The sequence below is a fragment of the Haliaeetus leucocephalus genome, unplaced genomic scaffold (assembly GCF_000737465.1).
Source record: "Haliaeetus leucocephalus isolate CR32 unplaced genomic scaffold, Haliaeetus_leucocephalus-4.0 Scaffold451, whole genome shotgun sequence".
Taxonomy (NCBI): Eukaryota; Metazoa; Chordata; class Aves; order Accipitriformes; family Accipitridae; genus Haliaeetus; species Haliaeetus leucocephalus.
In genome coordinates, this window is record NW_010972887.1 from 42,176 (window position 1) to 69,279 (window position 27,104).

The window sequence follows — 27,104 nt, forward strand, 5'->3', positions numbered from 1 at the left end:
AACTGCTTTAGCCATAACACGTTCATCATTTACCTATCTTGGTTTTCTGGAGAGCCTATTTCAAAATGTTGTTTACATTTTCAGATCAGTTGGGGATACAAGCAAGTTGTTATTTAGTAAGTATTCGTTCTGGTTATGGACTGAGGCAGACTAATGTAATCTAGATCAAAAATATTTGAAACTTGCTTCAGGAGGTGGTTTATGGATTTGAATTTACCATGGTCATATTTCAAAAGTCAGTTTTAGAAAGGCATAGATCGAGTTTCTTATGCAAGACAGTCAGAAGTTTATTGTACAGAAACAAGTACACCAAGCTTCAAAAAATATTTTGGTATATTTTGCTCCAATATTAATAAAGCTTAGTTTACAAAACTCTGCTGTTCCTCAGGCAGAATGCTTTTACTATCAAGGTTTACAAGATTTTGAAATGTACTGTAACAAAGAACAAACTATGTTAAGGCGTCACAAACTAAAACCTTAATGACATCTTGGTAAATTGATCTCCCTGCTTTTGGAAGCTCATTATATACATACCTGCAGCCACAGTCTGCTAAGATACTTTTGAACAGTGGACTATAAATTTCTTAAGTTTCTCAAAAAACAATTGCTATCTATTAGAGTCTTAAACAGTTTCTTTCAACAGGTTCTGTAGCCCTACAGCTGAAGAATGCTGTTTAAAAATTTATTCTTTTAAAAGTACAATGATTTCATGTTAAAACAACATGAATAGGATCCTGGGGAAATGAGACTGTCAAGCAAAGTAATGACACTTAGCTGACAGTCTAAAACATCTCCAGGTACAACACTTCCTTAAGAGAGTATTCATACTTCAGGGTCCTTTGGGGGAGATAGGCCAGAAACAGCAAAAATAAAGGACTTATTATTTAGGGACAAGTTATTCCCAGTGTGGGGGGTGGGTTGGTTTGGTTTTTTAGTTCTCACTGAAGTAATCTCTGAGATTTACATGTCCTGAGCTGGAGACTGCTTCAAATTTGCAGTGACTGTTCAAAACACATTGATTACAAAAGATATGTACATCCATATAAAGTTGAAAAATTAGTGACTTATGTACATGAGAAGAAATCAATTTTTCTTGCGTCTACTCCTTGTCAGCTCATACCTGCAAGACAGACACAATAAGTAATTATAGTAGTTAAAGACTTTCTTTAAAGTTTTAACTGGCACAACAGGGAGAACTTGGGCTGCTTTAGTGCTTGGGCTTCATAGGTGGCCTGGCAAAGGAGGCTTCAGAGATGGCCTCAAACTTCAGCTCTTTACCAGGAACTTTGGACACGTCGTTTTTCTCCTACTCCCATAATTGCCATGTCCTTACGTGAGACACAGGCACCAGCTCGGCCAGCGGAACGTGGTTTTCCTATCCCACTGGCCAGGAGTGGCTCACTGCCTGCGTAGATGGCAAGCTCCTGGACTACCCACACTGCATTCCTTGGGCTCCATTGAAGGAGAAAGAACTACTGCCATTAACTACAGACATAGAAGGGGAAAAAGAAACCCCTGGTCTTAATCTTTGCCTCAGACCAATGCTTAAGGTTTAAGTCTGAACCACAGTGAACATACAAGCAAAACTGTGAGTGGCTTATTATAATAGTTTCTGTAAATGCTTTGTAATTAAAAGTTTTATCATATATATATATATTGCTGATCAGGGTATTAATTTAGTTAAGATCTTTATCCAACTTAAAATTTGTTGCAAGGTTACTTTAATAAACATAGTTCTTTTACTTATGTGTCCCAGTGGCTTTTATGGTAACTTAAAATATGCTGAAGACTATAATTGACATACAGGCCTCTTATTAAAACTGTTTCACAGGGCAGGTATTGCACTAGCAACTGGATTAACACGCAACTTAGATAAAACTACCAGATTAGTTCAAGTTAGTCCTGCGTTTGCAGGTCAAATACTCTTCTTGCTCACCAAAACAGACAGCCCATTTACCAGTCACGCAAACTCCCAGCACAGCAATTGGCAGGGTTTTAAAGTACGGAGATGAAAACTTACCATTGTGCAAAACCTTTTATTAAGTCCTCCTGTGACAAGTCAATCCGCACCTTTAAAAAAAAATAGATTGTATTTCTTTGTATATTATTCAGCGTACAAATTGATTAGCTAAGCTAGCACGCCTCCCAGGCTAGACCCACTTTTGAGTTCTAGGGCTGCAGCTCAGGTTCAAGGGAAAACGAGCTTCCTGCATTCCCAGGACACAGGCATTAGCCGGCCTCAGCCCTGCAGCTCAGTTTCTTAGCAGCACTACTTGGAAATTTTTCTGTCACTGAAGAAGTGATTCCAGTTTACTTTCACAGAATCAAAGTTGTTCACAGAAAGCTTAAAGCACCGTTGGCAAATTCTGGGTTTTAATCACAAGTCTTTCTCAGCTTCTTGTTTGCACTATTGGAGCCGTTCCCCAAACGGGCAGCGGATCCCAGGAAACATGTTTTATTTCAAGAGCACCCTTCTGAAATAAAGCAGCATGGCACACGAATCGCATGAGACCACACAAGCTTCCACATGGATAGAGCCTGATTTCAGGTGAAAATCTGGCAGAAGAAGTTGTTTCCAGATTGCTATAGTCCTATTACTGAGACTTAATTAGTACAACCGCATTTCAGGATTACAGGAATCACTCGGACTGTTCAGCTCTATTAAATTGGTAGCGTAGCTTCTTTAAACTTACTTTCCCCAGCTCCTTCCTTTCCTGTGAAATGAATGGCCTGCTGTTTTTCACTGCAATGTCCAGTGTCCTTTTCTTGACATCTTCCAAAGATTCAAAAAATTCAAACCTAAAAGTAAAGTTTTGAAAGGATAAAATTAAGTAAAAAAATTAGAATCCTATAAGCATCAGTGGCCAGAACACAGCGTCAGTGGCCACAACTTTAACAGAGAAGGAAGACACAGAAAAGGCAATTCTATAGTTAGAATTTATTCCCTTTGTAAGAAATCTCTTCCAGGCCTCACAAAAGACTACGACACTGTTGTTCAGGCAGCTCACTGTGCTAGGTGGAAAGAGGAAACTACGTATCCATGATGAAATGCTATTTACCATCATTTTCCCCCTTCATGGAAGATCAGCATGTTTTCCATGCAACCTTTATTACTCAGAGGAAATAGCTGCGCCAACCCCCCAAGTTTACAAAGTAGGCTTATACCACATTAAGAGAAGACAAAGGTTGAAACCTGTGGCAATTAAATTCTTAATGGCTTTGACTCATGCCTCTAGCACACATCATCTAACGTCAAGTGAGTTTTGTCCATGCTACATCACTTCAGTTCTGCCCACCTGAATAGCTTTTCCTCAAGTCAGAGTTGTAAAACAGGTAATGTGTTTTGGAGCCAAGTATTGCTCAACCTTTTGTACTTGATTGAGGATATACAGGACACGTCAATACTGAGGATGAGGAAAAAGAGATGCTGTTCCTAACAGCTGTGCTGGCACTAAATCAGTGGAGTTACATGACAACAGGCAGAAGCAAAATCCACAACTCTAGTCTTTTGAGTGTTAAGATGAAATGTTTTCAAATCTTTCCTCCATTTCTGACCTATACAGAAAGGACCAACATAGGGGAAAAACTGAACCACTCAGGACCACCCAATATTCACATTATTTTCACATATGCGTACCTTCCTCTAAATATGGGATGAAAACTACCTCTCAAAAGAGCTCTACCTCTAAGCATTACTGTGTTTGGTTTTATACAAAACACACTGCATTTCAGTGCCAGAGCTGTGGACATGACACTGTCAGCAAAGAGGCGTGAGCATTTTACCCTGCTCCCACCAGGTCTTGATGACAGCATCCATCTGTCTGTCCAAAGAATGGTCCAGTCTCAAAAGGCTTTGTATTTCTGCCTTTTAATTGGGAAGCTGTCAGAATAAGCATCAAGCAAAGAAGTATGAACAGAGAAGCAGGCTTTGTGAGGTACCCAAACAGAAAGATTGCCTCTGCAGCGACAGGGAGTTGAACATGGGTGGGGAAATGTCTGTGTGCAGAGCAGCAAGTGCAGCCTCCGTCTGCTAGGATCAGGGAAGGGGGTGGGAAGAAGGTGTGCCCTCCTACGGGGGGGATAGACACCACCATACGCAGAGCAAGGCCAGCACTAAGTACTTGCAAATCAAAAAAGCGCCATTTTTTTCGGAAGACCTGCAAATGTTCACAAGACAATCCTTAGGAGCAACAGAAGCATACTTTACATAAGCCCTTTTGTTACACAGAGATCATAACTATTTCAGCAGCAATCATAATTAATGTTTTCTTACTTCTCATCGTATTGGGGGTTCAGAGTTTTTTTCTTAACAGAAGTCTTCTTCCTGCTTGCCCATCTTCTATCTGGAAGCAGGTATATACGAACATACGGATCTACTCCACGATTGGAAGAGGGTACTAAGTTTCTATTAAAAGAAATACAGTGTTAACAAGCAAGGCACGTTCTCCCACTGTATGTGTTTTAATACCTTGTCTCTCTCAGAATCAGACTGACCCTTCATGGGTTCATGGGCCAAAAACATTTATGTCGGAGTTGGAACATAAGCGAATAAAACTTTAAGGATGTGAAGTTAAACAAAATTTTCACTACTGAGTGTGTGGCCACTTTCGGGGTTCCTAAATTAACATTTACAAATTCAGTCATAGGTATCAATCCTTGCTCATGACATACCAAGACACACATCAGTTGTCAATGCTGTTCAGAGAAAGTTTTGGGTGGATGAAACTTAAAGTATCTCTACTGCAGCGAGCACCACTCGCTGGCCACTCTTGCAGACCTGCCACTGGCATTAACCAGAGCTGGGCTTAGTGAGGCTGCATAGATCAAAGTCAGCCAACGCCAAGGCATCTCAACTGGGCAGCTTATGCTGCGCGTGGTTCTGCTCCGGCTTTGCTGAACGTGTGACACAAGCTCAGACAGCTCTTCCCCTTTCCTTTACAGATACCCAGGAGCGTCAGCGTTACCTGCAGCCGTTCACCAGCACGACAAGGCTCTGCCGTATTGAAGCATACCGCACCGTCAGCTGGATCTCTCCCAGAGGCATTTCAGTCCCACTGTAAGACAGTTGCACAGTCAAAGCTTTTAAATACAGCTCTGTAACAGACCACACACACAGACCTATCAACATGAAACAGGACACAAGCTTCAGAAATCGGTGATGCGTTTTCAACTAAAACCAACTTGCAGGGCACTGTTCTTTTTTTCTGGCGTCCTAAGGTTTGCTATCTAGAAACAACACTGCCATTAGCGCCAGCACTGCCTAGCTGGCCTTCTGTACAAGTACTCGATTTCTGTCCCACGGTACAAAGGGCCAAAAAAGCACCTAGTTGGCCTGCTATAGAGGGAGCAGCAAAGTACAGGTTAGCATGTTACACAGCTCCTTCAAGGATGTCGGTATATGCAAAATGGGACCTTTTTTGTATTTCATTCTACATGTTATTAAAGTGGTTTCAAATCCAAAACATTGCTCAAAAATGGTTTATAAATGAGGTCCTGTTCAGAGCTAGAGAATTTGCCAGTCCAGAAGTACTAGGCTGAACAGCTGGAACTGGGTTTGATGTTCAGGTTTATAACTACTCCTATGCTTTCTTAATTGAGATGGACCTTCTTTGCTACTTCAGTTCATTAAGGATCCTACTAGCTCCATTCTGCACCCCAGGAGAGATAGATGTGGCTCTCCATCCTCCTCGACGGAGCAGACTACCTGCAGCCTCACACTCAGCACTGTGGGAAGGACGCACACACCCACACAAGCACACCTATCCACAAAAGCTTTGTGCACACCATTATGAGAGTCTCAAAGCTTGTTGGATAAAACACAGCATCCAAAACTTTAAGCAGCCAGATGTGCTTATGAAGAGTTTATGTTTTTACATAAGGGGGATATTCAGACTTCCAATTTCCTGTTGCTAAAATCACGAGTGTTATGGGACCCAGGATATTCTGTGTGAGAGGCTCTTAAACAATATAAAGCCAACACATGCAGCACCTCTTAAGAGAGCCAGAGAAGGAAATGCTTTCACTTGACACCTGATCTGATAGTCACCCTGTAATTTACACTGCTGTTGACTGGAATACTTGGGCCAGTTCTTCAGAGGGCGATTTGAGACCCAAGACTCCAAATGACTTAACAGCCTTGAATTCAACCGTATCCAACAACTACCTATAAAACCTAAACCTTCCCAAGAGAAGAACAATTCAGCTGGAAGAACCACCTACTTATGAAGGTCCAGATTGCTGCTACTTAATTCAAAGCAAGAAGAAGGCAGAGAACCCAGCGAAGCAACACTGGGCGCAAGCCTCAGTTCCTGTACGACTGGCAATGTGGGCACTACCGCTGCTCTGGTATGCAATGCTGGCAACGGGTGATGCTCTGGATTTTGCTCGCGCTCTGTCTCATTAAGGCCAGCAACAGTTTCACTTGGTGCAGGTGCTGCTGAACTGTCATTTGCATCCAGGTCTTCTCTGCCGTCCTTTTTCGGCAGGGATTCAAGTGCTCCAGAGTCTTTGCTCACAGGAGGTACTTTTGAGACTTCTGGTTTTGGTGGGGAGACAAAGTTTTGCTGGTTTCCACCCTTCTCCATGACACGCACAGGACCTTGCTTCGAGGCATTTACACCAGCCTTGACTCTTTGTGGATCGGGTTCTTCAATATTCAAGGCCTAAAAATCACAAGGGAGAGAAACAAGTGCTGCTTCCAAAGCACTGGGGTTAATGCCAGCATTACCACCTAAGATGAAATTTCACCACAAAACTGTAACAGCAGGAATTTGCCACTAGGGAAGAAAGAGGCCTAGGGGATTCGCTGTGATGTTCTCTTCCCTTGTCCTACTGTGTATGTATTTAACAGTGTCTAAACACGGATCCAGAGCACAATGAGAAAACAATTCCTAAGCATCAGTGTCTCTTACTGTTTAGCAGCTTTCATTTCCCCAGCTTAGATTTTCTCAGTCCAACTCTCTATTGTCATGAGAATATTTTCAGCAATGCACTGCACTAAGTTTTAGGAAGCCTCAGGGATACCTCTCAGCTCCACCATGCACTCTTAATTGCACTTCAAGACCTTGTCACACTTCTACTTTCTACTCATCTGTGAGGCAAAGCTGCATTTCTCCACACCCACCTTTCATCTCTTTTGCCTGGTTAGAATTGGATGCTCCTGCTGGGGAAGTGAAGTGAATATGGCAAAGAACAACTTACCCGCAACACAAGTTTCATCTTAATGAAGCTGTCTGAACTGGAATGATCCAGCTGAAATCTCTGATCCAGAGTCATGTTTGGATCCTTAAGTAAGTGGGAGAGACATACCACTGAAGTTCCCAGGGCACTATCCCGATCCTTGTCTTTTATCTGAGAGTGGGGGAGCAGGGCAGGAGGCATGAAAAAAAAGTTTTTATTAGATGGCAAACTGAAAAGCATACCACTGGGAACAACAAAGCAAGAAAGTATTTCAGACAGATAACCAAAATTAGCTTTTTTACTTCAAGACATACTATCAAGTATGGTTACTTCCACATGGGCGATGCCTATATTTCAGGAGTGTAACAAATTAGCATTTTAGGTAAAAATCCCATCTCTAACTATGCAGAGAAAGAACTGCCTTAGCAGAAAAACTAGGCCCTGGCATTTACTTGGCTTTCCTTACTTGCTCTGGGGAAAATGTCCCAGGCAGCTGGTATGACAACTGGTCTAAACCTTTACAAGCTCTTCAGTAATAGTTTGTTTAACCTATTTAACCTCAATACACCTTTTAAGTTCAAATCCACTTCTGTAGCCAAGTGAACAGCCATAGAACTGGCTGTGATTGCAATGTATGCTAGTGAGATACAGGATGCTAGCGTATGCGATGTATGCTAGTGAAATACGAGCCAAAATACCAAGGTGAAGGGATAGGACTCTGGCTGAGAATTATGAAGGCTGTGATTTCTGACAGCAAAATATTCATGGCTTTATTACACACAGACCTGTACGAAACCTCCTTTGCACTTCACAGCCAGAAGCATCCCATGTTTTGAACTAAGATACTATGCATTACATGATCCTAGAGCAAAGGTAGATATGGGCATCACCTAACAGAGAATCACCTGTGCAACAACAGGTGCTTCTTCCACCTTTTAAGTAGGAGGACCACAGTACAAGCACACAGAAACAACCAGCACTGAGATCACATCCACCATAAAAGAGGTTTCTTCCCATGGAAGCGCACTCAGTCTTCCAAAGAAAGGCTTTTCTCTCACCTCAACATGGAGTGACTGGGAATGAGCACTGTGGACAAAGAAGGTGAAAGCCTGGCCCCAGGTGGGATCTTTGCTGAAATTGCAGGTCTGTAACAAGAAGATTGTGGCATATACATTAGCTTATTCTATAAGCAGCAAAGAATACCATGACACTGCTCACCAGAGGGTCACGGTGACCCTCTTGTTTTATTCAGTGATGCTACACTCCAGCTGTATGGAGAGAGTGAAATTTCCAGGTCAGAAGCTTGCAGAAGCAAAGTCTCTGGCAAAACCAGAACAAGTTCTGCAGGGCAGGGAAATGCCGAAGAACGAGTCTGGTGAGCTGCAGTTGGCCCCAACCAGTGCTGCCTGGACCAGCAGCCTGCCTCACCTGCAGCAAGGCACCGCTCGCTCCCTCCCACCTCTCCGCCCGGGGAGACCCAGAGTGCTGCTTCCAGTCTGCAGGCACCGAGAGCCAGCTCCCAGAGCTGCAGCCAGCTGGCAGGGAAAGGCAGGAAAGCTACAGGGGCAGTTTGAGGGGTGGAGAGCTTGTGGGAAGCGTAGGAGGGCACAGCTTCAGCGCCATCCACTTCAAGGATGAAAGAGCGTGGAAAGCACCTGCGGGGGCTGTGGTTGAGGCTGCTCCGTAAACCAGCTGCTTCCACCCGGCCACAGGTGCTGGCAGCAAGGGGAGAGCTGGAAGTCTGACCTAGCATGGGAGAGGCAGGTGATGTGGTGGGGAAAAGGGAAAGCCAAAAAAAAAAAAAAAAGGTAAAAATGCAAGCAGAACCCAACTTCTGGATGGAGCAGGTGGAAGAAACAAAGGAAAATAGGTGCCAGTCCCATATGCTCATGTGTAGCTGACAGGATTCATTCCTATTTGTTGGGTGTCCAAAAGAACATAGGGCCACCCTCATCTGCATCCAGCTGCGGGGCAATAAACATGGCAGCTACTGGGAGGGCAGAACTCAGCTGCTGCTCATACTCATTAGGCAAAAGTAAATATTAAATAATGAAAAAGGAACTGAAAGCAAAGTGGAGGAGATCCAGATACATCTTGTCCAGGTGAAAAACCATACAGTTAAACCGTGAAACACTGGAGCCAGGAGACTCTGATGAGGGAACAAATGCCAGTCTGATGCAAATGACACTCTGCCCTGAGAAAGCATGAGCCAGATGGGAGACGTATCATTTTTTCCTCTTCAACCCTTGTAGAACTAGAGTATCTTGAGCCACATGACATCATGGCCATGAGCACAAAACCACACATCTGTATAGCAGCTGATCAGACACCCACTGATCAAGCACAACTCAGTGACACAGTGCTTGTACATGCTTGCTGACCCCCACCTCCCAGCCTCTGCAGCTATCACCGTAACTACAGCTCTTCACATCAGCTTCACTAGTCCTACCCTTCCTAGGGGCTACTTGGAGATAGTCACCCATAAAATAGAAAGTATTTAAGGAAAGCAGAAGAGTCAAACAGCCTCACCTTGCTTTTCTGAGTCTTGTTTCCTACTGTAAGCAGGACGAAGGAGGAGGGTTCTCGTTCCATCTTCTGTCATTTAATACAAGGGGAAAAAAGAAAGTAGAAAAAAAAGTGAGATTTATAGTTTAGAGGAATCAATATCAAGCTACTACTCTTACTTGAAATAAGTTGCTGGAAAGCTGACAACAGTTTTCAGATGCGGGACATCTGAAGAGTAGAGCAGTATACAGGGAAGACTCCAGCCATAACACAGCACACTCTTACCCTCTACCATCAAGAGTACACATTTAAGCCAAAGTTTTATGTATTTAGGTTTCAATAGGCGAGAAGTTAAAAATTTGTCAGAAGCTGGGAGGAAAGAGAAGAGAGTTGAAGGCTCAGTGGGAAGTCCTCATCGCTCCTGAATGAAACAGGACTCTCAGAATTGGTTTCCAAGGCTCAGGACGTGCTGTAAAGCAGCTAGAAACAAGTCTTCAGCATCAAGTAACAATTCCTTTCCAGAAGCAGTAAAGCTGAACCTCTTGTAATGTGCTTCTCTGCACTAATGCTATAGAAGTTAAGGCTGAGGATCTGGTCTTGGCACAACAGTGTATACACAGTGGATACAATGAAGTCCGGAATTAAGGATTATTGAATGTGATGTGTATCACAGTGCTGGTAACTCACCTAAATTGTAAAGATTGCATTTAGGAGTGAGCTACTCGGAGAGAATGGGAAGCTTTATCCATTGCTCAGAACTGTGGTTGTGTGTAGCTTGTTCAAGGAAAAAGGGAGAAAGACATTCTTCCCTATACCCACCATTTACATCACAGTAGCAAAATGCAGTATTTGAGGGGAAAAAATAAACAGAAGCAAAGAGAGAGGGGGCATGAATGACAGTGGCTTCTGAATCTCTCTAAAACTGAGGGGGAAGGAATCTGGTGGTCAGGTCTCCAGTGGACAGGAAGGTGACCACAAACAAGCATATTCCTCCCATCCCAATGTGAGGGGTCAAGCTGGAACAGCTCAGTATGGAAAGAACCCCTGCAGCAGCAGAAAGGATAACATGACTTGGTCTGATGTCTGGACGGTCTCTGTCCAAAGTATGAAATAAAGACAACCCCACACACAATCAAGTATTTCTGTGCTGCATTCCCCCTTGGACCTCCTAAACTTTCACTGGGGTGGGGGTGGGCTTTCAATCACTATTTTGAACCCCTGGTCACATAGATTCTGACAGTGGAGAGATGATTTCTTTTTGAACTACAGCTAGTTTCAGTTGCTACGATACAGCATAATCCAGAATGCTGTTTTGCAAGCATGGGAGAAGAATATATATTTTACCTTGAGGTACTTGTTATTTTTGATCTTCTTTGCTCCGCATTCACCATTCGAATACTCAAAGTGGTTTTTCTGAATTAGTAAAAGAGTATTTAAAAACAATTAATTTGTGGGCTTTAAAAAAAAAAAAAAAAAGGTTAGGAGTGAAGGCTGCCTGCACATGGCTTGTACTTACTGGAAGGTTGAAGGCGCTGTCCAAGTAAACTATCAGAACAGCTGTAGACAGACCCTTCTTATCCTGCAAAGGACAGGAAAGATAAAATAAAACAAAACACAAGGTAGGCATGATCACCAGTCAAGGACAATGTAAAGCACAACACAAATTCAAAGGACAGTTTCTGAAAGCTAAGCAGCTCTTCACCTTTCTCCTAAAACTTGCAACTTAGAGGAGTGCAAGCCAATATAGCATGAGTTTTAAGCAGACCAGTAAGAAGAGGTGTAAGTCTTTTCAATTCACTGGCTTTAATGCTCTTCAATCTCTCCTGTGCTGCACTGATTGGATTCCCCAGTGCAGCAAGACACCTAAAAACATCAGCATCAGCAACCCAGTGTCAGCAGAACGAAGTCTGGAAACAAATTTTATTCATCTCAGTGGAATTCAAATGTTTTTGCTTGATTATGAAGAAACAGCACCCTTGGGAGATGGGCTTTATCCAAGCAATGCTGCTGGACAAGTAGGACACCATTTGGAACCATGGTCCTACCAAGCACCTAGTACAGGTTATAGACAGGGGTCCTACACAGATCCTAGACAAAGAGGGAAGGGAAAAATTATTGGGGAGAACTGTGAGAGGCCACTTTGCAGTGAGTCAAACAAGGCTTTGCTAATTCAAGCAAGAAGAGCTGCCAGATTTGAGTTACTCCTGAATTACCAAGGGACCTGGGGCAAGCAAACACCCTTCCTGTTCAGGAGGGGTGGGGGATCGCACCAAAACTTTGTCAGACAAAAATAAACTCCCATCCATGAGTTTGCCTGGGGTTCCTAATTTTACCCACTCCTTTGTTGATCACTGGACAGGAATCAGAGTTGGTGAATCCTTCAAGCAAATACACTCACCTCATGTAGCCTTTCTTGGTCATTCACTAGTGAAAGCCACTCCAGTTTTAAATGCAAGTGTCCACTTGTTGTCTTACTTAAGGGAAACCACTAAATGGAGACAACAAAGAGTAACTTGAGAAATGTGAGGCAGAATAATTTTTATATAAGTGTTGCAGTCTGAGACTTACGTAAAATAGACAATATGAATTGTACTTTGAGCACCTTAGCTTGCGTTTTTGACACTTCAATTGTAGCATGTCCATTTACTTAGAAACACAAGCCAGAAAAACCAAAATAAGATATCCATACACATGCAAAGCACATGGATATTTCCAACCAGCAGCAGCACTAGACAGGCACCCTGGCATTGTTTGCAGAGCACTGGGTTGCAGGATGAACCACAACAAGATCAGATCATTTCTTCCCTCAGCAATCAGACTGCTTCACCAAACTTTATCTGTAGCCTTGTACAAAACATTTGGTACATACAGGACACAAGCTATCAACACAAGATTACGTACCCCTCTGCTGGCTCAGCATAATCTCAGGGCTGTCTGAGTTTGCCAGCTTGATTGTAAAAATTATTGCAATGGCTACTTTAAGTTTTCTGAGCGAAGGTATGTTCTTTTTGTGAAAATACCATAGTGCAAGTGTGCAAGGAAGCTTTAAGCACACAGAAACAATGTAGTAGCAGAGGGAGGGCACAAATGAGTACATGTAAGCATCCACCACCAACCACGTTTAGAAATAAGCTGTGATCTTTACCTCATCAACAGTTCCATCATTCATTACATCCACTAAGCTTATAAGCAAGCTGAAAGACAAAAAGCAAACATTTCAGTGTATATTTAGGCATACAGCACACTGCTGTTGGAGGGAGAAGAAACCACCACCAAAAAGGCCCACGCTCAAATCTGTTCCAAATAACAACTTCTCTGCATTACCTATGTGCATGTGCGTTAGAACGCACTGACGCTTCTGAAGTGTCCCCTGTGAAATACTTCCAAAACTAAAATAAATTTGAAGTTAATCTCAAGTCATGTAGTTACTATCACTTCTGATGGCTTCCTAGGATTCCCTGCAGGAGTCTGGGACCATTCTCTACCTTGTTCAAAGTTAGTTGCACTAGGAAATAACAACTTGGTATCAACATCCAGACAAAAGGAATAGCTTCATTCAATATTAGACTTCAGGTATGAGTGATCTGGGTGTCCTGTTTCAGAGGTTACTGGACCCTGAGCAAGGGTCATACTAATTTACCTGCCCATAAAGTCGTCTTTATCTGGATCTTCATCATACAAGTCCACTTCTAAGTCCTGACCAGGCACTTCATGAACAACAAACTGCAGGAGAAAGAGGTATCGATTAAAAATAAAAAGCATTCACATAGGTTCCTATAGGCTCATGCTCTGGACAAGAACATGACACTTCACAGCTGTATAACACATCAAGGACATTCCCTGCTGTTCCATGGCTAATTGCATAACAAATACAATTGATTATAGGTGAAAATATTTCAAAACCAGTTTGCTTGTTTTTGAACTACAAGTTAAACCCCTCAAACTGGTATGCCTAATAAGCAGAGAAGAATCAATGCTAGAGCAGACTACAGCTGCACAGACTGCTGCACTGATTGATATTTAAAGCAGTGCTTTGCACCTCCTCCAAAAACCCACATATGTAAATCAGATCAACCTGAATGACATTTCAAGTTTGCAATGTAAATTTGAACTTATTTAAGGGACAGAAATGCCTCAGTCAAGTAACAAGGAAGTCCACCTGCTCCAGTGCAGCCAGCTAAGAGAAGGTCCTCCAAGCACAGGGATGTAAACGGCTGTGCATCCTACAGATGGAAAGATCAAAAGATTCAGTACCTCAAATGTCTCATTCCAAATGGGATTAAGATCTCGGGAAACTGTCTTGCTTCGATACTGCACCGTGCCAACACGAAGAAGAGCATACGGGTCAGACTTCCCCCTGATCGCACCAAGGAAACTGTCTTTCTGGACAAGGTTTTCAGCTTCTAGCAGATGAACCCTTATTACTCCCTGAATAAAATAAGATAGAAAATTGGTCATGTAAATGCAATCTTTCGATAGTTATGATATGCTACCTCCTAAAACTAGTTATTTCAGGCAGTAAGGGTAGTCAGCATGACAGTTTTGCAAAGACATGTACTTTGATGCAGTATATTTCCAATGACAGCTGTATTAAAACACTTTTTCTACCACTTAACTAGAGAAAAAAAACCAAAACCTTAAACAGATACACAATCCAATCTAGATAATTGCATAGGAAATATTCTTCAATTTATTCTTAAATTAGAAATGTACATATGCACACAGAATTACAGCCACAGTCAAATCAAGTGTAAAGATCGATTTCCACTGACTGAAGGAACTAAGCACCCACTGGCAGGTTCTTATTTTATTGCAGAGTAGCCATTCAACTTCAATTTGGTGATGCAAGTTTGCAATAGGGAGCATCCCTTTGTCATTCATTTATATTTACCTTCATTGATGAGTGTATTAGGTATTTAATGGATGAAGGAGACTGAAGATCTGGGTATGTCAAGCATTTAGGAGATTTGTTGTTGGTGGGTTTTTTTCCTGAATTTTTTTTTCTGTAACAAAGAGCTGTCACCCCCTGAGCTCCCTATTTAGACCCCTTCACATCATTTGTAAAAAAATTAAGGAGCCTGACACTCATTACTCATGTATTTACCTTCTCTAACTGAAGATCTGTGGTATTCTCAAATGAGTCTTAGGTTTAAATTGGTAAACGAGCTCAGTGTCTAAACAGACTTCTTATGCCATGTATAGAGGGTAGGACCCCCGCCAGCCCATTATGAACTATCCAACATCTGCTTTTATATTTCTGAAATAGTACCTACAGAAAGCCTATAATCCAGGCTGAGACAGCTGATGCAGGAACCTAAGACATTAAGCTTGCATGCGTCCACATTGTGGCAAATGCACACTCAGGTAGATCAACACCCCCACTGAGAAAAAAAAACTCACACGCGGGACAGGGAACCTCAAGTGGGCAATGTTCATGTTCTTTTTCAGAGGCACTGTGATCCTGTTTGGTAGAACCAGCCGTGCAGCAATGAAGTCTTGAATTAGTGAGTCTGATATTACACTGCAGGTGGGGAAAAAAAAGCAACCTAAATTTCTACAATCGATCATAATTTCAATTAGAATGAAAGAATGAGGCACACCAAAAGAAATGGGCACTGCGAAATGAGTGATACTGCCTACCTTCCCCTAAAAAGTTATCAAACATTGGAACAGGCTGCCCAGGGAAATGGTTGAGTCACCATCCCTGGAGATATTTAAAAGACATGTAGATGTGGCGCTTAGGGACATGGTTTAGTGGTGGACTTGGCAGTGTTAGGTTTATGGTTGGACTCGATGATCTTAAGGGTCTTTTTCAACCTAAATTACTCTAAGATTCTATGAAAGAGTGCCTACCTACAACCACATATGGGCAGAAGAAACTCATGCTTATGACATTTAGCTTCGAATAAGAGGAAATGGAGAGGACAGTTCAACACCAGAACCCATCACCAAGGGTAGATGTGGATCACCGTGGATGGTTAGGCTGTCTTCTGTCAATAATTTGCATCCAGTTGAGGTGCTCCAGAGGAGAATGAGAGCATGGGGCAGCCTCTCAAGATCCCTTTCAATCTTATTCCCTATCGTTCTGCACATAATTGCCGTTGCCTTGTGGCACACATGGTGCAAGTGCCCACTTGCGCGCAGGGATGTTCCAGTCTAGGGTTACTAGGGCTGGATGTGAATTTGGCTCTAGCAGGTTGTAAATGATGAATGGGGAGCTTAGGCCACAGGATGAGATCATCACGCACCCAAACAAGTCATACAAACTCATGTGCCTTTCTGGGTTTCCTTGGGAATGCCGACACCAGAGACAGACACGGTGAGGAAGGAATGAGGAATTTTCAGCATTTCACAGGGGGGTCAAGACCTCGAGGTAGTTTGGTTTTATACTTAGAACATGGCCCCAGTGCACACAGCTCTCTGCTCTTGGCCACATGCTGAGACCTTACTGCAAAATGGAAGGAGAAGCCAGCCACACTCAAAACAAAATGAGTTTGCCTTTTTTTTTAATAGAAAACCAAGCAAAAGATGAGATTCTGTATCTTGGTATATTTTGCACTAAGAAGTAAAATCTTGGTTGAAGTAACTGGACCTTTGGCACACAGGAGATCACACTTGCTGAACTGAGGGTACTGTCTGTCTTGGAGTTTAGGGAACCTTCCAGACTAATTGAAAAACATACACATTTTTAGCTTTTCAGTTTAAATCTTTTCTTTACAACTGCTCTATTTCTATGGCAGGGCCAACTAATTTGACCTATTTCTCCTGAGCAAGAAGTATATGGCTATCACAGACATCTGGTACTCTTCCGATGGTTAATGAGAGGATTTCAACATACTACTACAACTTGGCATGAGCAGAAGACAATATTAAGAGGAAAACCCAAGAGCACCAAACATCTGAAAGACTCATCCTCTTCATAAATCTAGTGCTTATAAGGCAGCTTCTCAGGGTAAGACTGTGCAAAAAAATTGTCACAGTTCACGGATGTGGCTGGCTTCACACAGAAGAAAAGTCTTCTCCTACTCCAAACATGAAACCAGCAGCCTGAAAGCCCTTGGTCAGGCTGTTGGCTTTCCTGTCAAAAAAAACCCACAGGAAGGTCACAGTCCCTTGTCCCTTCTCTCGAGTCTCAGGGTACACCCAACTAAACACAGCTTGTACATGAGGACAGATGACTGCATCCAGTTTCTTTCCTCTCTTATGTAAGCCCAATTCATTTGGAAGGGAGAGCTCTTGTTCAACCTGCACTTCAGCCTATTCATGGTCAGGCTTGTTTTGCTCCTGGCTTTCATGTGCCATGACGAACAAGCGAGGGTTTCTGCGTTCAAATCCCTGTGAGAGAACCAGGGAGTGAAAATTTAGGACACCAAATTTGCACTTAATTATATGAGAGGCTGTAGGTTGGAACACCTACATACCTTCTCCCTGGAAGGATTAAGGAAACTATGTTAGAAAAGAACAGATTAATTCCTCTGATAAAAACTGGAGCTCTCAGGGCAAACTTCAGGGCAAAAGGCCACTCTGGCCTCAAATTAAGAGAAGAAGAAAGCTTCCTCTCACTAGACATCAAAGGTCTTCAGAGGCCCTTTAATGCATAAACTAGCACCTAAAGTAGCCAGCCACTTCCTATGAGTCTGCAAACCATGAGCTGCAGGGGAAGAGAGGGGAACAGAAGTGTCTGCATTTGCATTTAAAGGGAGAAAGGCAATAGCTGAGTAACCAAATATATTACGTTCTTGCATTACAGAATTTTCTCCTTACACTAAGGAAGAAGGACAAAGTGAATCTTCAATCTGGAGAAACAGCTTGAAACTTACAGTACTGAAACCCGCTAAGATTTTCATCCTTGCTATGCAAGTTTTATGCACGAGATCAACCCAAGAGGCACTAAGGAGGAGCTACATTTTCTGAAGAACCTAAAGGGTGAGCAGATTACACAAAAAGGGAAGAACATTTCTCCTTATAAATCTGGTGCAGTTTTCTTTATCGTGCATTGTATTTCAGTTTGTCAGAGGGACTGCAACTCTGTGATACCTTGCCTTTTTTCACTTTAAGGTAAACAAACATAAGCACAGACTGCCAGTCACCAAGATCTACCTCACCTACCTTTGCAAGTAACTGGCATGTGGGAAACAGAAGGGCTTCTTTAGTTTATAGACCACTGTAGTTTTGGGGATTTCCTATTTCCACCCTAAATGCAATGAAGCGATGGAAGTAATTTTGACAGAATGTAAAAAGCACCCTCCTCAGGTTTTGCAGACTCCACAGCCAGATACGATGGGATGAGTATCAACAGAACACCTTTTACACAAGGCTCTTGAGAATAGTTTTGATGATTACTGAAGCATCCCATCCCAACTTCCAGAGGCTTTTTGAAGAAGAATAAAGTGAAGCAAAGCGACACTCACTTAATCCCTGGGACATCCAGGAGGTTGCTCATGCCTGCCCAGTTGATTTCCAAGTGCTACAACAAGACCAGGGAGAAAAATTATACAGGACCATTAAAATTTATTTCAGAACAAATGCAGAATTTAAAGGGGAAGCAAATGCTTCTAAAACAAAGCCAGCTGTTTAAAGAAAGCAAAACCTGCACCAGCAAGTGACTGCATCTGTACATTAAAACCAACAGCTGGTATCAATTCCCTTATCTATTTTACCTGCCATACCTGAAATGAGGGTATCACTGGGAATTGCCCTGCAAGCACAGGGTAAGACAGCATTCAGCCCCTAGCAGTGGCCACTGGCAGATGCCCTGGGGTCATGCGTAGTAAATCCAACAGCTCTACCTAGACTTTGAAGTTGTTTCCTCATCCTTTCACTCAGGAGTTGGCCTATGCCCTGAGGCAGGGGGATTTACAACCACCACCTGACTTCAGGAGTCTGTATTTCTATTCACATAATAAACAAAAAGGTTTTTTTCATGTGCTGAAATAACATTACTACATCTAAACACAAAAACACCTCATCCGAGATCAAAAATGTATGACTTCCATGAACTCAAGCAAAGCATAACGCACAAGCAAGCAAAGCTGTGTGCTATAAGATAACTGGTTCTTACAAGACTAGGAAGGTTTCTCATATTTTATTAAACCACAATTCAACTACAAGGCACATAACCTTAAACAGGCAAGCTTTCAAAGCACAACCATGACTGAACGGTCTCCAAGATGACTGCATTTAAAATCTATGAATGGGAAGATTTAAAATCCACCTGCCAGGAACCTTGCAAGAAAGGCCTAAGAAATAAATGGCTCCTGTGCTGTCACCATGGGAAAGTCCTCCCATTCTTAGAGTGAAGCAAGTAACATTTTAGGCACTACTACAAAAAAATAGGGCAAATTCATTCCTGTCCTCTTGGATTTCAAGAGGAGGATTGAATCATCAGGAATTTGCTATTCAAACACCTGCACTGTGAGGCATTCACAGTTATGCAGTTTGGGTTACTAGTGATGGACAGCTTGTGTCATTCATTGGAGACCTATCCATGCATTAAGACAGACCAAGAAACAAGGAGGCTGCAGAGTGCAGTCACTACTGACTCACCGGCTTCTGCATAAAAAACAAGGTCACTGCTCCAATAAAAGGTGCATCGGTTAGAAGAGGTTCCAGTATCACCCGTAGTGTCCCATACAACTGCAAACAGAACAGACCAAGGAAAACTGAGTCTGGAGGTACTTTCAGGATGCAGTTTCAAAACTGTGAGCTTTTCAGTGATGGAGATAATTTTTTAAATCTTACTTGAAGTCATTTTATTTAGAATTTAATAATAACAATAACACCCCACCCCCACCCATTGCTGTTGATATCAGGCAATGCTTTCTAAGTTTGTGTAATCTCTCTGCAATCCTGACTGTCACACAATGGAGTAATCTGCCTATTAGCTTTCAACACTGTCAAAACAGGTTGTTGGTCTAAACTACACCAGTTTATGAACACCCTGGCAGAACTGGCTCTTTCGAAGTTCTCTACCAACATGCAGCTCCTCTGAACTCCAGTGGCAGAAGCTGGCCCACATGAGCTCGATGCTCTAGCACTGACCCTGTTTAAAAGTCACACTAAGAAGCTTAGAAGTGGTATTTAGGCGCTTTCCATGGAAGGCATCATTTCGCCAGCCAAAACGCAAGTAGATAAAGCCAATCATTCCAAGCCTGCTAGTTGGTGGTTTCCCAGTTAAGTGTCATGACCTCCCCACCGGGACACGCTACCTCCTGCCACACACAGCCTTGAACAGACAACGTTAGCACTGCACGCACCTGTATGCCTTTCACTCCAAGATTAAATTTCGATATGTCCATGTGAATCTCACAGTCCCCTATGTAACTGAAAGAAAATTCTCATATTATTCCACAGTTTGCAAAGTCCAATGAGAAATTTTTTGGGCTGTACAGAGTATAAATGAAATTAGTTTAACGGTTGACAACATGACCCCACAGGCAGAGACAGATTTTCAAGTAACTGAAAAGGCAAAGTTGAACACATTGAACAAGGGTCAGGTCTTCACAAGAGAAACGCCGCAGTCAGCTGGGATATTGCTCTACCTGCAAAATGTCAAACCAACATCTGTATTTCAAGGTTACTTTTCCATTCTTAAGATGGCTGAGGCAAGCTTGCTCCAAGGAGGGGATCAACAGGCTCATTCAAAATTCAAAGTCACAGCAATCGCCCTCTTGCTCCCTTCTCTGCCAAAGGCCTGATCCCACCCCACAACCTGGTGACCCAGCTCCCAAGCTGATGCAGAGCCATCCTGCCATTACATATAGGGTCCTCACCTTGCCCACAAACAAAAAGCCCATAGATCACCCTCGCTCACAACCCAAAAGCCCACTTGAAGGACAAATTCATCACTAAAAATAACCTAGTTTCCTTGAGGCTGAATTAAAAGACAACAACTTAGATCAGATTTTGGTCAGTTGCCATGGAGAACATCAGGCTTTAAATAAAATGAATGCCGAGTGCAGTACTTTCACAATTTGGAAGCCACCTTAGACTTTACTGAAAGTACAAGCATCACCTTATGCAGAAACCAATAGCCACTCCCCAGGGAGCAGAACCTAGGAGATTTGTTGATGCCTCTGGCAGAAAACAACTGAAGGGAGCTACCAAATTCCCTTTCAGTCCTCTGAGAAATAGCTCTTTCTGGATGCAAACAGACAAATACCCTGCAGGTAAAGCACGGTGTAAAGGTACCAGTGAATGTGCTGTGCTTGCCACCTGCATGCATAATTTCACCCCATAATCAAAGAAAAAAGAGGAAGATTTTTTTCCCTGACCACATGTATATGGGCAAATAATGCTGCAGTTGCCAACAATTCACACTGCAATTTGTACATGGACAGATTCCATCCCCTCCAAAAGAACCCGCCAAGAATGTGTAACCCTGTGAATTTGTCTCCATTTTTGCAAGCAAAGTTCTCGAATATTTGTTTACAGAGAGTCACTTAACAGAATTTAAAAAGCTCATGACACACAAATTAAAGCCTTTAATGTTAGAGCATTCTCATTTCTTAAATAACCAACCACACAGGCCATGCCAAAATTAACACAATCTTGCTTATAAGCTAGTCATATAATTAAACTTGTTTTTACCTTTATTAATTTCTACAATTTTGACATTATCTTACAGCTCATTACGCTGGGTGCTAATAGAGCTTTGTCACAATAAAAGTCTAAATGAGAAGCCAAAATGAGTTCCTCAATTTGCAGTAATTAATCCAAGAAGATTTAATTCAGCTGTTGCCAGTGTCCAACACAACAAATAATAATTGTGGTGTTTCAATTTACAACCTTTATGCCTTTCCACACAGTCAAAAACTCTTCCCACCCAGTCCTAGATGCCTCTTTTCTCCAGTAACACTTCAATACATGCAATCGTGTTTCAGAGTCTAGATGTCAGAGAAGTCTTTACCCCTTTTATCAGAGCCTGAGCCTTTAATTATCCTTAAGTCTGCTCCATACAGGCACCACTCCCACGTCGGGGTGCTTGGGAGGAAGGATGCCCTCTTTGTTCATTAGTTTTACTCCTCATTTCTTGTCCAAGCCGCTCGTGCCTTCATCTGCCCGCTCTGCTGAGCGTAACCTTGCTGTGCTCTCTGCTGTCCTTCCCCCAGACAGGGCGCACCTGAGCCAAACTCAAGCCTTGACACTCAAAAGCATGTAGGGCTGAACCCCTCTGCCACTATCCACAGGGCCATGCCTGACCCACCTGTGAAGGGTGGAAGAACCACCCGTTCCTCTCCTAAATCACCCGTTGCACAAGGTGATGCAGATAAGCACGCCCGTGCCACGGATGAGAACTGGAGAAGCTTGTACAAGAGCACGTATCCGTATCGCTCCTGTACTTGGGTGGAAAAGCTGGGCCCAGTGTTTATGATACGATGGCAATCCACTGGCTGACGGCAGGGATGCTACAAGAGCACGTCCTGACAAGTTTGACTCACCTGGATGCCTGCGTATCCCTTTAGAAAAGGCACGTGCAATTCTCCCCCTGCAAAGTAACTCCCCAGGGGCCCCACCTTCTCATCAGCCTGCATACTAAAAGCCCGCTTTGGTCCAGCCTTCTCAGGTGCTTTGTAAAGCAGACTACTGCTTAGTCTGCCTGACTTTGGACTTGGGTAAACGAGGAAGCAGTATCAGACAAATGAGAGAGACAAGAAAACGTCACCAAGTACCACAGGGTATGAGAAAAACCAGACCACCTCTGCCTTTCCCCTCTGCCTACCAAGTCAGGCTTCTGAGGACAAGCATTCCTTTTCTGCTCAAGACTGACAAGTTTCCAAAACGCTTTTAGTTTCTTGTAAGATCCTACAAACTTAGTTAACCCAAACTCCAGCAAAGCTCAAAGTATTGTTGCACACTTCTTTCGACTACTTTCTCCAATTCTGCACTAGATGACAGAGATTGTCTTTCCAGATTTGAAATCGTGCCAGTTAGGAAGTCCAGAGATTCTCTTTTAAGAGTAAATTGCAACACATACATAATTTTTTATACATATTAATTATTACACTATTCTTCTATGACATCTCAGGTACTGTAAATGCCACAGAAGAGCAAGGAAATGAAAATTCAAAACATTTCCAATGAAAAATGATTATGAGTACTAAATCCGATTAACGAAATAGGAAGAAACTGGATTACCAGATATTCTTCTGGGAGGTAAGAGTGCCTTCAAGTACTTCGAAACTCTGATGATTATAGCCAATGAGTACACAGCTACACAGCAGCTCAGGCAATTGCAGAATTAGTGGGAAGAAAAGCGGCTGTAGGAGGTCAAGTGGCTGCTCTTGAAAAGTTCCCATTTTGAAAAATGCAGTTTTGGAGAACACTTCTGGAATGCTGTGACATTAATTCATTTGGAGAATGCAACTGTCAGCACTCTCTGCTCAGGGGACTGATTCATGATTTAGATCTAGCGCTAATTGTTTGGAGATCCCAGAGTATTGCCAATTTATTTCCAGCTGGGATCTCATATTTCGGATTTGGGGATTTCAAATCCCAGTCTGGTGGGGATCTCGTATTTCATTTAGCCACTGCGAGAACCCTTATACTTTCTTATGCGTCATGCAAAAGCTGTAGATCAGGTATATTTGTGCTGGAAAGCAGACACATGAACAGAATACAGACACCAGGACTTTCAAACAGATAAATGACAAACTCTGTACAGAAGACCTGAAGGTAAGCAGTGATTATCTCAACATTTCTGTTCAGTCCTATAAGCTGTGACAAAATTTACACAACTTAATTTATACCAATTGAGTGCATCATCTCAGGGACCAAGCAAAAGATTTTGAAAGAAGACTTACAGCCTCCCTCCTTGCCTTTGCCAAAAGGTCTCTGTGCCTCACAAGTCACCACCTCTGAGCCTTGGTTTTCCTACCAAAAACTCAAGTATAGTCCTTTCACGGGGGACAGTCAAGACTGTAATGAGACAGTGCTCTACATAACCATTCCTAATGCTCTGATGCTACGGACGTGTAAGCTGCTGTTAGCAGATTTAATTAAAGCAGCTTCTCAAGTTCCTTTTTGTAACTCCATGCAATACCAGATCTACTGCATCACTGGCTCTGCTGACAGCTACTGCCCATACAAGTAAGGGACCTCTAAGTGCTATTTTTCACAGTTCCCAAGCAAGGGATGCCATTTGTGATATCACACCACAAATTTAACACAGAGGAAAGGAAGCTCTTCTTCACACGGCACAGACCTGAACCACAGTGTTCAGTGCCACATCATGTTATGGAGATAAGGAGCACGGATTAAACAAAACACCTCGTGGCCATATGTCTACGAGTGGCTATTAAAACTACACAAATGATTCCACACAGACCACACGAGGGAAAGGTTTTTTCTACTCCTGCCCTTTGCCTGTGTTTTTCCCTGGCCAAGTCAAAGACTCTGGGCTTCAGAGACTAGCTGCCTCCTTGATAGAGCTGGAGGAGAAAATCCCTCTTCCTGTACTGCTGTGAGACTGAAACCAAGAAGCATTCACAGAGCACGCCGAGGTTCCTGGAGGCGAGACGCTGCCTAACAGAAAGGGGAACTGAGCACTGGAGCGGGGCAGGGCTGCCGCCAAGGCGGGGGTGCTGTCCCCCAGGATAACAGCAGCCTGCGCTGAGCCGGCCAACAGGCCACGCTCACGTGGGTTCGCCAGCAAGGGAACTCCCACAAAATTACAGCTAGCAAGCACCAAGGCGAAGGAGTCACGTTTATAACACGCAGACATATTAATCCTTTAATGACCGCTGCAGCATAGCTACGCTTCTCTGAAACCTAAGCCGAGAGAGGGAAGTCGGTCACTGTGGTCTCAGCATTGCAAAGTGTGCCACGCTGGCACCCACAGCGCATCGCTCTCTCCTCCGGAGCTGCGATGGCAGGATGCAGCTCGGTGGACGTATCCAGCCATTTAAACCTCACCGGCGTGCAGCGACTGAGAGGGGGTGCAAAGGGCAGCAGCCTCACGTCGGGGCAGCTCAGGTCCGTCTGTTCTAAGCAGCTCTTCTCCCAGCACCAGCCGCACTCATGCAGACACTCACTGCTATTCACGTAGCTAAGAGAGCCTATTTTATGAGGGGGTTTGCCTCACTCCAGAAAAGCGGAGATTGCCCATTTCTTTGCTTAAAGAAAAGGAGAAAAAACCACGTTCCTTTGGCAATCCAGAAAAAGGCAGGTAAATAACACCACTGCTCGTAGATTTGCTTCTCCCCATCCCTGGAAGTAATACGCTACCTCCTGCCGACACTGTGCAACACACAACACCCAGCTTAGTTGCAGAAACTGATGTTAATGTATCAACATACGAGAAGCTGAGTCCTTAACACAGCCCAGAAGAGACTCCCATGAGAGAGACAAGGCAGTCTGAACAGTCCTGTGTGAATACAGAAAATACTTGGGTTATCAGATGACAGTTCAGGTAAAGTTATCGTCAGGATGAGGAACAGAAGTGTTTGGCCAGTTTGGAGATGCCGATAGGTCTGCCAGAGGTACAGGAATGAGGAGGTGGAGGAATCCCTCTGCAGAGGATTGTTAAAGGATGGTGAAAATGAGTATGTGGGAGAAGCAGCCTGGAGAAGTAGTTAAACAGGGAACAGCAGCAACCTCCTGCAGAGCCTTAAAGGCATCAGATCCCTCAGTCTCAATGCAGAAAGCACAACTGATTTGCCAAAGGCCCCAAAAGGGGTCTGGCTATTACAAAGAGCACTTCATTGACAGCACTGAAGCACAACATGTTCTGGCTGAAAATCAAGTATGTCATTTTGCAGGGAGCGATGGTGCTCTGCCAGGGCTGGGGATGCTGCCATGCCATTGCCACATTAAGCAGCAGGCACAGTTCTGAGCAGCTCTGTGCGGTTGCCAAGACACTCCGTAATTTCACACTGCTTTTTCCTGGCACTACCATGAAGAAAAGCCATTTAAATTAGGCAGCTCAATTGCCCACTAAACTTACAGAGCTACAGCAGCATGCAAGTGGTAATTCCCCCAGTAATTCCATTCTCCAGGCTAAACCAGGAGAGAGTTTAGCTCTGCAGTGGCTCCGATGTTAACAAAATACACAAGCTCATTCAAAACAGCCTGGGAGGTATCAAACGTTTTATCTAATTTTGTTGTTGTTGTTGTTGTTAATAGAGCCAGAGGCAGTTTTCTGCTCAGAGAACAGCTGTAATCAGAAAAAAAAGCGAATGTGTTGGGTAGCACACGGAACAAATGGCAAGTTAAACAAGAGGATTAATCTAGGGGAAGAAATTAAAAAATAAATAGCAGTTCTGGAAGAACTTGAGAGGCTGGACTGAAGAGGAACCACAGTGGGGCAAGACAGACCAAGCACCTCCATGCCCGAGAGCCATCAGAACAGGAAATACAGTCCCAGAACTTGGGTTCTTACTGCCACGAATGGCAAAGCCAAGGGACACGTTCTTATAACCACAGCAGCAGTGATGGGCCAGAGTAGGTAACACCTAGACTGTGCAGGTGACCCTGCTTTCTGACTTAAAGGCTGACGCACAACATCTCACTTCTGTAAGTATGGAGAACATCCAGCTGGGGGACAGATTATCTCCTATCATTCTAGGTTGATACAAGAGAAGGACCTCTCCACTTCATGCTGATCTTAGTGGACCACATGTCCAGTCCAGCATGACAACTCACACACAGGTGTCAAATGGGCAGTGAGTTAAGAACCACCTACATAACCAGTGATGCAATGTTACCAGATCTGCAGGTCTAGGATAACTTGTCTTCTATCGATTTCTTTGGTGTAGGCTTTTATTCCGTTGATTCTAGGGCACTGAAATAAAGACAAACAAGATACAACATAGTTAAAATCTTTCAAGTTAAGCCCAAGTGAACAGGGCTTCTCACTTCAATCAATTTGAGTACAGAAGTATTCATTAAAGACTTTGCACAACCGCATGTAAATTATGAGTAAACGACACAAGTTTTTCCCCTAAGGGGGTAGTGTGAACAGCCTTGGCAGTCCTCAAATACAGGGCTGGTTGCAAGTAGCCCACACTGCAAGCCTTAGGAAGCACTGAAAACTCCTGTTGCAGGGGTGGAACAAAGAAATGTGGATATGTGCCCCTTTTTCTATCTCCAGCCCCATGATACTGACAGCCAGGGGAAGGGATGTGTGTGTCTCCTGCATGATCTTTCCTTCACGGTGAAGATGCTCAAGTCAACATGAGGAGGGAACAAAGGAGCAGCAGTGTTGTACCAATACCATTTTGTTAAACACTCAGAGCTATTAAAGAGCTGAACATCAGACTCCCCTTGCATCTGAACTTTTCAGAAAAGACCGAACTGCAAGTGTTGCAAAGGATTCACACTACCTTTTCGCCAAAGTGGATCTTGGTAAAGGTGCATGTTTTCAGATGTACATTCTTTGCTCTGATTTTTGGTTCAAGAACTTCTTTAAACGTTTTTTCCAT

The 27,104-nt window shown here is 43.3% G+C and overlaps 1 protein-coding gene across 1 annotated transcript; it reads right to left on the reverse strand.

Annotated features, from left to right (window-relative positions):
* Positions 1-1,083: 1,083 nt before the first annotated feature.
* On the reverse strand, positions 1,084-27,104 carry ESYT3 (extended synaptotagmin-like protein 3). The gene is made up of 21 exons (XM_010575115.1): positions 27,006-27,104; positions 26,388-26,464; positions 19,941-20,007; positions 19,231-19,320; positions 18,096-18,151; positions 15,085-15,205; positions 13,939-14,112; positions 13,325-13,407; positions 12,830-12,878; positions 12,083-12,172; positions 11,201-11,263; positions 11,029-11,097; positions 9,709-9,774; positions 8,238-8,324; positions 7,201-7,350; positions 6,220-6,662; positions 4,965-5,054; positions 4,274-4,405; positions 2,694-2,799; positions 2,021-2,070; positions 1,084-1,120 (listed from the first exon to the last, which is right to left on the reverse strand). The coding sequence occupies exons 1-21, from the start codon at positions 27,102-27,104 to the stop codon at positions 1,084-1,086; spliced, it is 2,199 nt and encodes a 732-aa protein (XP_010573417.1).

Bases quoted from the DNA above. Each gene is read 5' to 3' on its own strand.
- ESYT3 (XM_010575115.1), bottom strand. From the start codon at position 27,104: ATGGAAAAAACGTTTAAAGAAGTTCTTGAACCAAAAATCAGAGCAAAG. The intron at 11,098-11,200 runs GTAAGTACAAGC...TTACTAATTCAG, and splicing joins ACAGCGCCTTCAACCTTCCA to AAAAACCACTTTGAGTATTC. The intron at 9,775-11,028 runs GTAAAATATATA...ATTAAATGACAG, and splicing joins AAAATAACAAGTACCTCAAG to AAGATGGAACGAGAACCCTC.